This window comes from Pempheris klunzingeri, chromosome 17, assembly GCF_042242105.1.
Source record: "Pempheris klunzingeri isolate RE-2024b chromosome 17, fPemKlu1.hap1, whole genome shotgun sequence".
NCBI lineage: Eukaryota > Metazoa > Chordata > Actinopteri > Acropomatiformes > Pempheridae > Pempheris > Pempheris klunzingeri.
The window spans coordinates 18,137,539-18,152,748 of record NC_092028.1 but is presented as its reverse complement, the minus strand read 5'-3'; the positions used below and the strand labels follow the sequence as shown (position 1 = coordinate 18,152,748).

The 15,210-nt window shown below is 41.7% G+C and overlaps 1 protein-coding gene across 1 annotated transcript; it reads right to left on the bottom strand.

The window, feature by feature from the left end:
- Positions 1–12,057: 12,057 nt before the first annotated feature.
- On the bottom strand, positions 12,058–14,631 carry socs3a (suppressor of cytokine signaling 3a). The gene is made up of 2 exons (XM_070848402.1): positions 14,484–14,631; positions 12,058–13,949 (listed from the first exon to the last, which is right to left on the bottom strand). The coding sequence occupies exon 2, from the start codon at positions 13,823–13,825 to the stop codon at positions 13,208–13,210; it is 618 nt and encodes a 205-aa protein (XP_070704503.1). The 5' UTR covers positions 13,826–13,949; positions 14,484–14,631; the 3' UTR covers positions 12,058–13,207.
- Positions 14,632–15,210: the final 579 nt, after the last annotated feature.

Here is a 15,210-nt window from a genome sequence, read left to right as displayed (position 1 = left end):
TTTCTGTAGTTGCACTTCCCACATGGATATTTATCACGACCAACAGCTATCTTAATATGTAGACAAGATATAGGAGACCATGACTGAATTAACATGAAATATTTTTTTTAGTTAATATGTATCCTGGTAGGATGTGGGCCTGTGTGGGCGCGCGGGGAGGGGAGGGGGGTGTAAATGAGTGTGTGGATGTTGGGAACAGTGATCCATCCCTGTTTACAGTCACTCTGTGTACTTTGTGAGTCAACCTGCAGGAAAAGAGCCTAATAATCATCGTATTCATTCAAAGATTTTATGGGATATGTCAATGTGCTGCTCTCAACTTTTCCTCAGGCTGCGACAAGCAGTCACATATTTGGTCACAGACCCATTGGAAGCCAAAACAGTGCCCTTAGGGAGCTGTTTACCACATATAGCTCGCATTCAATCTGTCCTGGTATTTTGTGTAAGTTGACTGTTATTGTGATAAATACATAGTAAAGTGTTCTTTTTGTCTAAGAAACAGGGAGACTGTGTACTTCACTCTTTTGACACACGGGTAAACAAGCTGGAGAAACCATCTACACCACAACACAAACCAGCTGTAAGGCAAAGCAGCACTCTTTCGCTATTATTATCCCGCGATGATCACCCAAACGACTGCTTAATGGCATATAATGAACGCAGCAAATGATCCTTGCACTGAAAAAGATTATTCAAAAGGGGAGAAATAAAGACGGAGGGACGATGTGTCAAATCCAACTTTCCACTTCCTCCAAATCTCCTTATATTAAACACATGAGTCAGCCCAGTGACTGCGTGTGTCCTGTCCTCTGCTGACCTGTGAGCTCATTTTTTCTAAATTGCACGTTTGCTTACCGTCACAGCCATGGATTCAGCAAAGTCTAAATATTCAACGCATATTGCTGAAGTTCCATCCATATTTTTGAGGTATATTTTTAAACAGCATTTTGGACCCTCTTCATACAAAACCTTGCTGTTTCCAACGCCTTGAGTCAGTCCATTTCAACTACGATTCTCACTGTTTTCCAAGAGACGGCACATGTTCACATTCTTCATATTCACTTTCCTTCATTAATGCACTTTACACCACTTAAAAAGCACAGACTCTGAGCAGTGAACTCAGTCTTTGATCATGTTTAGTAATACACTCTTACAGTATATGTTTACTTTAATATGAGGCCCACTTTCCCCCAAATTCTTGGAAGCTTACGCCCAACAAGGCCCTCAAATTTTTTCTCAGAAATTAATTCTCACTCATGCAGTTCGCATGAATCTTTTGGCAGCACAAGCTGCTGCACATATCTCATTCCACCTCAGGCGTAAGGTCTGTGTTGTACTGCTGCCTGGCGAGTTCACAGAACATTGGAGAAAAACAAAGTCAGTGATCATTTGAAAAAGGTGTTAGAAAAACAGAAAGAAGTGTCAGTCTCTTCCAGAGCCTGTTCAGTTTATCACATGATGAGACCTGCAACAGCCCACCTGCAAAGTTTAATTATGCAGTATTCAAATGATATCACCCTGCGCCATTATAACTCCACAATTAAACCTGCATTGACACCTGGTGGCATCGATCCTGGAGTCTGTGTTATGTTTGTATCGATGAGCCCTTTCCATTAGCATGTTGAGACAAAAAGGATATTAATTATATGGAGGGGTATTTTTTTTCTATCACATTTTTTTCAGTCATTCAGGTTTGGTCCTGTACTGTAGCCTCACTTTCTTGTTTTTAGACAAAAAAAAGTGAAAAGCAAAAAGCTTCCCTTTAACTTCCACTCAAGGTTAAACTAATTCTGAGATGTTCTCAAGCACATAATCGTCTTTCCTGAGTTTATTAATTCCCTTTTCTCTCATCATATTTTACAGAAGTGCCATAAATTGTGCCACCCATCGGATGTTTGTTGTGGACATCACTGTTCTTAATGAACCATCATCACGGTGGGGAACAAAAATCCCATTAGCTTGACCCAGCAGCGTTCAAAACAGTTGAAATCAAGTATCTCCTTGTAAAGCCTGAAACTCTTCACCCAGTCAATATGCTTCACACTGAATTAAAGCTACAATATGCAGTATATGCACTGTATACTGTATTGTGTTATACCCTTAATATACCCTTAAGTGCAACTAATCTATTGTGAAAGGTTTTTTTCTTACTGATGTAAAACACTTCTCATAGCAATGGTAGACAATAGGATTGAAGCCCATTTACAGCAGGTGAAAACAAAAGGTTTTTGTTATCTGTTCTTGCCCATAATAGTGGCTCTTATTATCATGGCAGTGACATTTGAGGTTAAGGGTTGTTGTGCTGTGAGAGTTAGCGTGCAGCAGGAGCTGCTTTGGAGTCGGTGCGTGGGCTGTGTGGAGTCAGCTGTGACACTGCCTCCAGTTTCACATTTTTCCTCTGCTCGCTGTGCTGCATTTCCATGGAAGTGGCAAGAGCTGTTTCTGGTGTATTCTCCGTGCCGTGCGTTTTCCTTTGGTGTGAAAGATCCAAGTGTCTTCAGACATCTCCATGGCAGCACGACATGTTTTTTTTCTGGGATGTCTTTCATGTCCTGTAAGGTTTTCTACTGAAAACAGAGCCTGTCTATATTCGCCATCCTATAAAATTACCACTGTTCTCACTTATTTCTGCAGAAAGCCCCACAAGTCTAACTGTGTGTGACACTGAGACTCATTAGGTAAAACTCCTGAGCTGTATGATATTTATAGAAGGTACAAACGGGAACCTGCCATCGCTAAGACATGCCAGGGAAACTGATAAGAACAATTTAACACCCACGTTTCCTCACAGAGAGATAAGACATCGAATGTAGCAGGGAGCAGGAGACCAAATGCTGAGCACTTTTCACACTCAAACTCACTATGCTAATGTGTTTTTGACAGTTATGAACATCCTGCAGCACAACACAGCTCAGTAACTAAACATAGGCAAGAGCTGGGAGTGATTTAATCCTAGCTCTTTGAATTGGATGTCGTCTGTGACCCATGACATCCATTGTTGTTTTTAATGGACTATAACATCCTCTATGTCTCTCTAATGAACTGGTAGCAGGATCATGCACTAACACATACTGGTGAACTTCATAAAAAGCTGACCCCTTCAAAAAGGCAGAGCTAACATAATTAGCAAAATATCACATCTTGCTGGGTCAGTGGTCTTTGTAATATTATTGTTTGCATGTTTACCCAGATTGGATGTTGGATGATACATGCATTGCATACACAGTAATTACAATGTCAGTGCAACAGTTTGTTCTTTGCATTCATGCTCCTTTTTTCTCCTGCTTTCATAAGCTGTTATATTCTTACATTATAGCCTTACAACTTGTCAGGTTTCATTTCCTATTTAAAGCATCCACACAAGTATAAGTATATAAATGATAAGTAATTCTGCATAATAAGTCATTTTTACTTTTGGTGCTTAGTGTATATTTTGATGCTAGTATTACTGAACTTCCACTTTTTGAATGCTGGTATTGCTATTTTTACTTGCCAAAGATGTAAGTACTTACTCCACCACTGCTGTGTGTCTGTCATATTAAGATAATGCACTATAAATATGTGCCGTTCAGTATCAAATGTACAAAATTCGTGTATGCACAAATACAAATGACTCCCTTCAGCTGTTTCTTTCTTGTCACCAGTGATCCGGTAATTGGCTGTCCTCTTTGCTGACGCGGCACCCCGGCAGTGCTGGAGGGCATTCAGGGTCATTTCTCGTCATCTGATGACCTCCATTACAGGAAAGACCTGTTCAGTCCACCTGACTGAGCTTTTTGTTGTCTTATCGCACACACACAGTGTAAATACTATGCAGCAGTAGAAGCACACACACGTACTGACAAGTACGTCCTATCCTGAGTTCTTGCAAATGCACAGCTGTCATTGTATACTAAGTAAGTGGATTGATGTATTGAATAGCACAACTGTGTGTCAAATGATTTCCAGTAAAGCTCCTGCTGCTGGCTTAGGATTCACTACACCTGATCCAAAAGTCTGGCTTTGGGTCATTTACTGTCTATTTCAAATGGCCGAATCTCAGTGTTTTGTCACATCATCCGTCCTCACATCGATCCCCACCCTCCATATTGAACAGAAACTTTGTTTGCTGAGAGCTAAGCTGATCTGTGCAACATTTCTGTCAGAAATCATACTAAGGAGACTGAGAACACTTGTTCCCACGGTCCTGTTTTCAGTTGATTACATAAACCCTGAGTTGACTTGACAGAGCCGGATCACTGTCATTATCTTATCATCATCACTATCATTTCTTATGTAGGTGAAAGGTGGTGAAAATTTCTGTTGAATGTAGCATTTATCCCCACACACATGACTCACAGCTGTCACCTCAGTGGCGGTGGCTTTATGACCTGCTGAGGTAGTGATGCCAGGAGTGTACAGGTGTCCAATCACTACATATAGCCCCAGCTCAGCATGAAATCATGCAGACATCTGTCACCTGATTTCCAAGCATTGACTTACAAGGGTTTGCTGCTCATCTCTTGTTCTTTGGAAAACTAATAAAGGCCAGCTCGCACATGGAATCTGAAGGGTCGAAAAAAAAAACAGAAAAGAAAAACAACAGAAGAGTTTGGCTGAATGGAGAATACCTGCCAGTGGGTTAAACTCATTATTGATTCTGGTATCTACATGGCTTTGTGTACAAAAACAAAATATATAATCTGTTTTCACTGCAGTGTATTATGGTTTGCGCATTGTGTCTGATTGAATATGTTTCTACATGTCTCATAACTGTGATTTTAATGGCTTGCAGTCTCAACACATTAATCAACAGAACAAAGTGCTAACAAGCATATCTGTTAATCTCTTGTGTGCTCTAACTGCTTCTATACAAAGACAAACTCTGAGGAAATTTCTGAGGAACTTTGAGTCATGCCACCAACAGCGACTGCAGGTTGCCAGCTGTTACTCTCTGTTTAATACGGTACACTACAGGCAGCTGCAGGCAAGTGTGTTGCATTCTTCTTAAGAGTGGAGTGGGTGGTGTTGTAAGAGACGATGCGTATCGTTAGACAGCACGAGTGCGTTTGTCTGGAGAGCAACTTTGTTGATGCCCAAGTAAAGTTAGATCACTGGAACTTTGGTGGAACTCACACGTTTGGTGGTTTCACAAGAAGTTCCTCTATTTTCTTAAATTATCTATTGTCCATTCAATATGCAAAACTGATGAGTGCTGAGTGTTCTGGTACTGCTTTTGCCAATATAATATTTCAGGCACAAATGTTGTTACTCAATAACAGAGAACAGAAACAAAACCCACTACTCTCTTTAAAAATTCAAATCCCATCTGTGGTCAACCTGAATTCTGAACGTAGTGCACAGTACACAGTTAAACAGTACACAGTTAAACAGTACACAGTCACACAGTTAAACAGTTACACAATACACAGTCACACACATGCATACAAATATGGCATTATTTGGTTTCCGTGGTGATGACAACCTGTGTTGCACAGTGAACAGGGAGGAGATTAGCGTCAGTGTGTCGCATTTACCAGTTACGTCACAGTGCAACGCAGATCCTGACGTGTCAGAGTCACACCCTGTTTCTCTCACACACGCAGGGGAGTGTCTGTGAGACAACAACTGTCATAACAAGCGCGTGGATTATTTTTGGAACAAATTGATTAATGTCTGTCATGTCAAACACCGCAAGGCAAAAAACACTGCAAGGAAAAAATGGTTCTATAATTGTAATGGCTAGTTTTCTCAGTTTTCCCAACACACAACAGAGAGAAAAGTATCCCAGCTGTATTGCTGCTTATTAGTTTGAATATATGATAGATAGCGAACGCATTTTCATTGTTTGAAGTGTTTCAAAGTCAGATAAGACAATCAGGAAGTGAGTCAGGATATCACCACAGCAGTGCACAGCAACAAACTTCTGTTTTTACAGAACTGTTCACTGTTATTTGACTGATTACATATTTTGCGCAGCCTGTAATACTGTGTGGGAGCCCTGTGTTTTCCTGTGCTGTAACTAACGAACACTGTGTTTTCACAGTGTACTGAAGTATCGTGCGCAGTAACCCTCCACCAGAAAGACGTCATTTCAGCCTGGGCCAGCCTACTACACCAGGCTGCTTTTTGCAGCAGTGACTCAGACGGTGTTTCCCGGCAGTGCAAAAGGACTGTTAGGGATTTCTCTTCAGCTGACAATGTTTACATTTAGTATCTGCTTGACAGTTTCAATAACTCCAACTGTAGTTTGGTTTCTGGAAACGCAGAAAAGAAAGGAAAACTATCAGTGATTTACCTGAATCATTGATAGCTCAGTAACTTCGTGGCTTCTAATAAATGAAAGCAAAACAAACAGCCTTATCTGGTCACACAAGACTATTTTTCCAATTTATTGTTCCTCCTGTGCTCTAGCATGACAAATGGTTTGTACCCAGTGTAAATCTATAATGTAACTGAATGTGCCAACCATTGTTAGCTCACTGTGTAGGTGTGTACCATGACATGACCCAATTGTGGCTCTTGTGTAGCCAGTAGCATTTTTTGCTATAAGCCCATTCTGAAATGTCACACATTTCAGATGTGTAACATGGACTGAATTACAAAGGAAATATGAATATTTCAAAGTGGCCTGTTTGTATTTGAGTTACAGGTTTCCAGTAAAACTGTGGGCAGGTTTTCACACTACAACAGGAGCCACAGTAGGAGTAACACTATGATGACTCAAAGCTTTTCTAGATTATTCCATTCTCAACTGAAAATTATGCATATATCAGCTCATACAACGGCTGCAGCATAAACTCTGCTTTTATGAAGGTAATTCAGGTTTGACTGACCCTGCCAGAGAGGTATTCTTACATGTTTGATATCGAGGTGCAGCAGTTTTGAACTGAATTGCATTATGTTGAGAGATACTGTTAATGTCTTGCCTACTACTTATTGCATGTTTTGCAAAATCCTACTATTCATGTGTCGTTTCTGTGTGCATAATTTCCTAAAAGATTAAAATAGCCATGGTCATTTTGAGAGCTGCCAGTTTGTTGGTTTATGGCTTATAATCAAGGTCTAATTTGGTAGCATTTCCTCATAGTCCCTGCTTGGAAACCCTGCTTCCAAAGCACAGCAGAGCAGGGATTTAACAGTCAGCACAGAGAGCTGCTGGAGCGGCTGAGAGTTCAGGTTCCAAGAATACTGTGAAGATGGAGGCACAGATTTATGGTATTATAGCCGGGCAGTGGAGTCGAGTACAGGGGAGTGGAGTGCTAACAGTAAATCTAGAGGCCTGCAGGAGGAACGGGAGGAGCGTGCCCGTAGAACAGTCTCAGAGGGTGGGACTTGTGGGCCATGGTGACTCACAGCTGCTCCCTGGTTGGTTCTGATATCTGGCATCTGGAGCTCATTGACAATGACTCCATGGCAACCAGCAGTTGTGGAATTGTAAACAGACTGAGAGACTGGAAAGACGAGCGGGAATCAGGCTTTCGTTGTTTCTCCATCACGCGTTCAAGAGCTCCAGCAAGGCTGACGGCTTTCTGTATACGCACATGCTGAGGCCGAAGGGAGCAAAGGAGGTGAAATGACCAAATGCACAAGGACACATACATGCCTAATAAAGTCCTTCCCCTTTGCACACTGTGAGTGTGATATGCAACCATCTGCAGCATTCAGGAAGCAGAGTTATTTTTCCCACTGTAAAAAGGGAATATAGAATGAAACATGCTTACAGTATTTTAATTTGTAGCACATTAAACACTCGCTCACGTTCTGGTGAGATGACCAAAACTGTTCATCTTGCTTGTGGACAAAATGTCAATCTGAGAATAACATGTGAGAAGATGACCTGGAAAACAGAAGATGATACTGTATGTCCTACTTTCCATATATTTTAGCAAACTATGCTTCATTTGGTTGGATGTAGCAAGTGGTTTAGCCTTTGTAACCTTCCTCATTTTTTTTGCTCAATCAATACTTTGAAAAGTACAAAGATAAGTAACACTGCAGCAGTTCCCTGCAACTACAATTTTAAACTTTCTTAGAAGTTCCTCTCTTCCCAGAGCTACCAGTAAGCCCGTATCAGTGGTGGGGTGTAACTATGTTCATTAACTCAAGTATAGATTTGAAGTACATCTCAGAGGCACATACTGTAAATAATAAATCATTTTTCACGGCCATCCTGTCCAGAGAACACCATGTATCTCCATATTTGGTCATTTTAGATTTGAGTTGTTCTGAAGGATTAATGTTCCTTAATGGGTTCAACAAATTCCTCTCCTCCTTAAGATAAATAAACTATTTAAAACCCACCTTGGATTAGCCATAAAAATGCATTGACGCTGGTTTTCTCATGAGAGTGTAGTCAGTGTAGACTGTCAAAAACTACTTACAAGATAGATCCTGCTGATGATGATCAGAAAACATTACCTCTAGCACCCACTAATGCTAGAAAAGCACCAGTCAATTCATGACACATGTAAACTTGGTTCATGTTGCAAAGTTAAAGCGTGATAACTGAAACTTTGGAGCCTGCAAGACATTTTGACAAATTGTACAACAGTAAAAATAAAAAAAAAGCCCAGGTGTGAGACAATAAAACTAGTGATTGCTGAATTCCATTTAGATGCTTCTGTTTCAGGGTCCTGGTTTTGCACGCGGTGGCTCACTCTCACACTGTCATGTTAATGTTATTAGTAACACCTGTCTACTGGGAGAAGGCCTATTAGCTAAACTAGGTTAGGTAGCTTAGCAGCTCTCTGTGCAAATTTTTATCTCATATGTAGAATCAATATGTCGCCGGAATTGTTTTGAATAAAAATGGATCATTTGACTATGTAAAATGATCTGACCACTGACGTCTTTGTTCGGATTATTTCATGAATTATTCTCTTAAATACATGTTACCATGCCGCATTGGAAAAAGTAGGTTAATAGATTCACAAATCTAAGTACTGGGATACTCTTATATCAGAGGTTTAACTTTCTACTACTTTAAAGGTTACACAGTATTTTGTGGCGATAGTTTCTTTGTGTTCGAGTGCATAAATGAATCACCACAGACATAATATTCACTTGTAGAGTTGACAAAATTTTTTTGATGTGTGTATACTTCATCTTTCTGTGGTGTTTGCCTTCTGTGGACGCTTTAGTCCACAAAATCCCACGTCCTATTTGTAATACAACTGAGAGGCAGACGTAAATGGATTTTCCAAGTCAGCGGGTTGTATTTATCTTCAGTCCGACATGACGTTTGGTGCTTCACTGTGCTGTAATTAGTTCTAACGCTGATTGTTACACAGCCAAAGTCTCATTTTTGTACAACCATTAGCTGTGAGAATTGCTTTGAAAGTAAAATAACATGGTAATACTGAGGTAATAATCTAAATTTGGCAAATTCAAATGAATATTTTAGCTCAGTAAATAAGCAGTATTATAAAAGGTTTTTATCCAGAGATGTCAGGTTACACAAAGCACTGGAAATATATTTTTCACATAGCAGCTAAAAACCTTTGACACATTCAAATGTTAATAAAGTTGTATAATTGACATTGACATTCTCCATTTTAAGCAATACTGATATAGTTTATGAAACATTTACAGATAAACAGTCTTTAGATAAATGTTGCAAAGAAAATGGAAGGTATCAACTAGAAATCTATCACCAGAAATCTTGCTCTCAACTGTGACAGGCCAGAGGACACAAAGGTGTTTCCTCAGAAAAAACCTGATGTGGGAGTGTAAAGGTTTCAGATTGTTGACTGAGGCGCAGCCACCAGCTGGGGGCGTTGCCATGACAAATTTGCGGCTTGTGTAAGCAGTGCTATTACTATTCAACGCTTCTCTAGAATCACATGACCGGGGACTACCAGAGAATTTCTCTGGAGGAACACACTAAGCCATAATTGTCCTCCACTGAAGGCCGGGCTGGTTTCAGCAATGAAAAAAGCCTTTGAGGTGGCGTTCATACTTCACATTAAGTACCTGATGAGGTTGCACTTGATGAACTGATGAACTTACGGCACTAGAGTCGATATAATATACTGTACAGAATCATGCAACTGTGTATTTTTTGTGCTATTCTGCACATTGTTCCCTTGTGCATGCATGAACATGGAGCTCAGGCTCACTGGGAAATAAGGTGAAATGCTCAGCAGTTTTGCAGCCTGCACTTATTTGGTATTATCACACGCAAAGGATTATTTTTAATACTCCCAGTCTCATCCTGCACACACCTCCTTAGAACAAAGTCCAAGAAAGATGAATCATAATGTTCCCTAAATCTGTAAAGAAGACTTTTTCCTTGAGGGGGTATTTTTTTAACAAGAAAAGCAAAGAATTTCTAAAACACTCTCGCCCCTTTCTCTAAGATGTGAATGTGCATTTAACCCTGCTGCCATTTCAGTGACATGGCATGAAGACTTGGTGTGCATAGGCTATTTAGACGTTCTAAATAGATCTGTAGCTCAAAATTTGGTATAGACACTTGCTATGAGGGAATTCTTGGATCATGCTGTGAAGGCATAAAATATGAGCAGTATGTGAGGGTTCAAAAGAACCGCAGTGGTTTGCTATCACTACATTACTGAGAAAAAAGGCTGTTCTGGGCCACTCACAGAGCCCAAATCACCTCTGAGACCCTTTATCTCTCTCTGAGCCCCGTTGGACGAGAGGAGACAGTAAAGTGCTGTGGAAGCAGGTGGAGCCCGAGCTTGTTCCCGTAATTATGTTGGATATGGAGGTTATTGCAGATTCCCGTTCATCCATCATTTTAGCAGTTTGCAGTAAACACGTATGCGTTCCTGGCTGCAGTCTCTCTTAATGTTATGTACAGTGTAGACATGAGCGATCTGTGCTTTCATTTGATCGATTTATGTCAAATTCCTGTGTTTTCTATGATGGATGTGTGCATTTTTTCACACCTTTTTTCTTATATTCATACCTTATGAAATCCTAATATTCAAAAAAGTATCAAAGTGGTGAAAAAATCATGTTTACAAGCGATTCTCATAAAGTCAGTTTAGTATATCAGGACCCCAAATACAACATTAGCGTTGAATAAACCACCAAAATAAACTTTTTCTCAAAGAGAAATGAGATATCATTGAGAACTGAAAATTAAAGCACCCACAATCACATACATACAGATGAAAAACCAGACAGCTTTTACAAAGGAAGAAGGGCCATGGAGCACAGGATGTGTTGTTCTAAAAATAATCCTGACAATAATTCACACAGCGGGGAGGGGGGGGGGGGGGTGACAGTGACAGTCTTTGCTTGTGCTGTGCTTTAAACACAGCGCTGTGGCGTTGCTGACTTTGCGTAGGCTGTTGTCTCGGAGCGGTCAGGTGAAAACAAACTGCATGTCAGACATGTGGTTGCTGTTAGACTTGAGAATACGTTGTTGCAGAGAGCTGGCAGCACTCAGCTGGATTACCAGATGAACTAACAGTGAATACAACTAATCTTTGAAGTAGACACGCTGACATATGTTTACCTGAACGCCTGCTGGTGTACAGGGAGGAGGACATTTCGGAGAATGAGCACACTTGCCATTCATGTTCTGAGCAGATTGCTGCATCATTGTTTCGGTGAATGTGAGGGTGTGTTGGGTCACACTAACACCTACAGAGAATCCAGCGTGTCACAGCAGAATAAAGCTCATAACTCTCTAGTGTATTTCATCTGAAGCTGCTGCTCTTTGTTAGAGGAAGAAGTTCTCAGCTCAGAAAGCAATGAGAGACATTCTTTTTTTGTTCTGTTTGTCACCGAAACTAAGCTTCTGGTGTCTTCTGGGAAAATAATCTTTAAAAGAGAAACTTTATGAGAAACTGATAAAACATGTTTGTGCATCGTGTTTCTTAAGAATGCAGTGTCACGTAGAGCAGTGGTTTCCCACCTGGGGTCGAGGCAGAAGGTGACACTTGTGAAAAACAGTGAACTTGTGGCCTGATCTCTGTAAAAAGTTAGCAAAACCACATGTGATGTTAACGGAACTTAACTTAAAGATCTGTCCGTGTAACGTGTGGTGCGTTTCACTATTAAAAAGTTTAGTCATCATGAAACAGATCAAACACAGAGATGTCATTTCATAGAAAAATAGTGCTCTTTATTATAAATTAACGAAATGTTCACACAAATATAAATAAGTGCAAAGTTGTATCAGTCTGCTTTCTTCGTCGGACTTCAAGCATCCACAGCCAGCGGTTTGGCTGGCTAAAGTACATCTTTATAAAAGACAGCAAAAAAACAAAAACAAAAACAAAAACAGATTTTCATCTTCACTCATGTAAACTCATGAAAATAAGACACATTTGGACACTTCTCCTTATTAGGAAAAGACAGACACCGCATTCGATACATTCACTTGCAAGCGATGGCGACCCTGTCTGTGCCACATCGTCTGGCATTTATTTCCTCACCACTGAAGCCATATTAAAATGAGGCTTATGGGATTTGCAAGCGGTCCTGTTCTGTCCTGTAGATCCTGTAGGATTCAGTACTGTTGGTGCAGCAACAAACTGTTGTCTAGTTCAGGCAAGTTTGGCATAAAACCTTCCTCATGATAAAAACACGTTTTAACATATTTTATAAGATTTAGATTGTGAAAAAAACAAACAAACAAACAGTTCAGCCCTTTTCCTATTGTGGCTCGTGCAAATATGCACCCAGAAGGTCGTCAGTGTCCACTCATTAGCACTCTAAGTTTCCACGGTCTCCGAGTTTCCAGCGTACACTTGGTCAGAGCTCGCAGGATGCTGGACGGACGCGTCTAATACGTCCTAGATTATCATCCAAGGGCAGCAAAGAAACAGCCCAGCTTTAATGGATGGATGATTTTTGTGAGGCTGGTGTGTGTGTGCGCTGGAAGTCCTCGCAGCACACTGGTTAGCAGCAGAGGGGAACCTGTGTGTCATCAGACTGCAGACAGCTGACTGTGAGCCTCACTTCAGTTTTCACTAAGTTGTGCGTCATCACAGAGGAGGTGTTCAGCGACGTTATCTCTCTTTCACACCGCTGGATTCCAGCAGTGCTCTGTTTCTCACAGCCCTCTTTGCGGATTAGTCCTCAATCCAGTGTTTCATCCTGAAATGTGGACCTTAAGGGGCCGATGTCCGCCTTCGACTTTCTTGACCCTTCCTCATCGCAGCTCAAGCGTCTGAACACAGCTGCACTGAAACCATCTGGTTTCTACGTCTCAAGTCTTTGAGCCTTCGTGACCAATGGTCCAGCACCTCTAGATAGGCGCGTCGTACTCCTGGAGGAATTCCTTTAGATGATGAGGAAGTTGGTCTCTTTTAGAAGAAACATCCAAGTGTCCATTGACTGTTTTCCTGCACAAGTGCTGCAAGGTGGATAAGTTACAGGGGAGAGGTTTGATGAGCTCCAGAGGGATCTTCTCCCCTCCGGAGCAAATGTGGTAGATATTCCCACTGCGAGTGTTCGCTTTGCTCTGACACATGTAGTAATGGACCAGCTTAAGGACGCAGTCAAAGTGGGGAACAGACTGAATGTTCTTAGGGTCTGTTTGCAGGTAAAAAGAGTCCGTGTCACACTGGATGCGCAGGTTTTTGGAGCCCGACGCCGTCTTGACGCTGAGGGCAAACAAGTGTCGGTTGTCAGAGCTGTCCCGGATGAGGAACATGCCGGTGGCCTCCACCGCCAGCATGGCGTTGGCCTCCTTCCCGGTGATGGCGCCCCAGTAGAAGCCACACTCCTGGAGCTTGTGGATTGTGGTGAGGACCATCTGGTACTGCGACTTGGAGGTGAAAGTCTTGTAACGTTGAGGCAGCCGCATGTTGGAGTCCAAGAGGCCGCTGCTCATTGCGAAGTCAAACTTGCTGTGAGTTACCATGGCGCTGTGCCCGCTCTCTAGGCAGCCTGGGGGAGCACCACGCAGACGAGAGGAGGGTCAAAGAGAGGTTCAGAGGGTTGTCGGAGAGGGCGTGAAGAGGTCAGTCTGTCTGGAAATGAAACACCTGAAGAGAAAAGAGAGGAGGGTTTGAGCTCAGCGTGGATTCACTGAAATGCAGCAACAAGATCTGTTTCTAATGTAACTCTCTTTGACTCCTGCACCTCTGGTGGAAACTATTTTTCCAGATGTGGAAGCATGCCTTTAAACATCTCTGACGAAATTTCCCCAGAGCCATGACTTCTTTTAAGGTCATCTATTATAAATTTAAAAAAAGAAAGAAAGAAAGAAAATCGACCCAAATTGCTTTTATTGGTTGGTTTTAACGGCACATTTAACTAACAACGCTTCCATTTGACTCCCTGCGTTTTCGGGGAAACTTTTTGTGTAATCTGCCCTCGGGACTCACCACCACGGTCAGTTCCAGTAAGGACACCGTAATCCTGATTGCGCAAAGTTAAGCCTACATGCCCTGACCGGCTTCACTAAACAGACCACCTCATGTGGACACACGCAGAAGACTTTATTTGTCCGCTTTTTTAAAATCCTACTTATAAATAGAATGAGCGTAACGTGAGAGCAGAAACGGACAGATCCTCACCTCCGATGCTTCTCCAAAAGTCGCTCTCTTAGAATAAATCCAAACAGACGGATGGATCCACAGTCGTCCGGCTGCTTGTCTGTCGCTTCTTTACGTGTGTGTTTAACAAACTCGGGACGAGTGTGTGTGTGTGTGTGTCCCTGCTGGCCGCTCAGACTGTAGTGGAGCTGGAGCAGGAGATGGAGGGGGAGGACTTTTTAAGCGTGAGGAGACTCCGCCTCCTCTTCCAGTAAAGCCTCTGTCTCTTGGCAGATTGACAGGAACCATGTATTTATTTATTTTTTTTTTTCGAAAGGATTCCTGCTGTAACTGTAACCCCCCCTCCTCCTCCCCCTCCTCCCCCTTCATCCAAAATGAAGTTAAAGAGAGTTCCAAGCAGCACTTATTTACCTTTGCTTTCCTAGTCTCTACAGAAACACTTTGGATAACACCATTTTTTTCTCAGAGAATTTAAACACCAGCCATAGAATCTGATCTTTGATTATTAAGTGTCTATTTGCTATTTTTCTTTTTTTTCTTTGGTAGAAGTTCCGCTTCAGCCTTGAATGTGAGGTAATGATTCAGTGTGTGCAGTCAGTTTCTGAGAAATTCTCAGCTGACAGCAGAAGGCCCCCACTTCCCCATAGAGGGCGCCAGATTTTGGGGAACTTTACAGCACACGAGGACTTTATTTCCCAATCCAAGGACAGCAGGCTATTATTTACTCATTTCTTCTGAAGTTCCATCT

What these genes read in the sequence shown, in the direction of transcription:
- socs3a (XM_070848402.1), bottom strand. Translation starts at nt 13,825, where the DNA reads ATGGTAACTCACAGCAAGTTTGACTTCGCAATGAGCAGCGGCCTCTTG.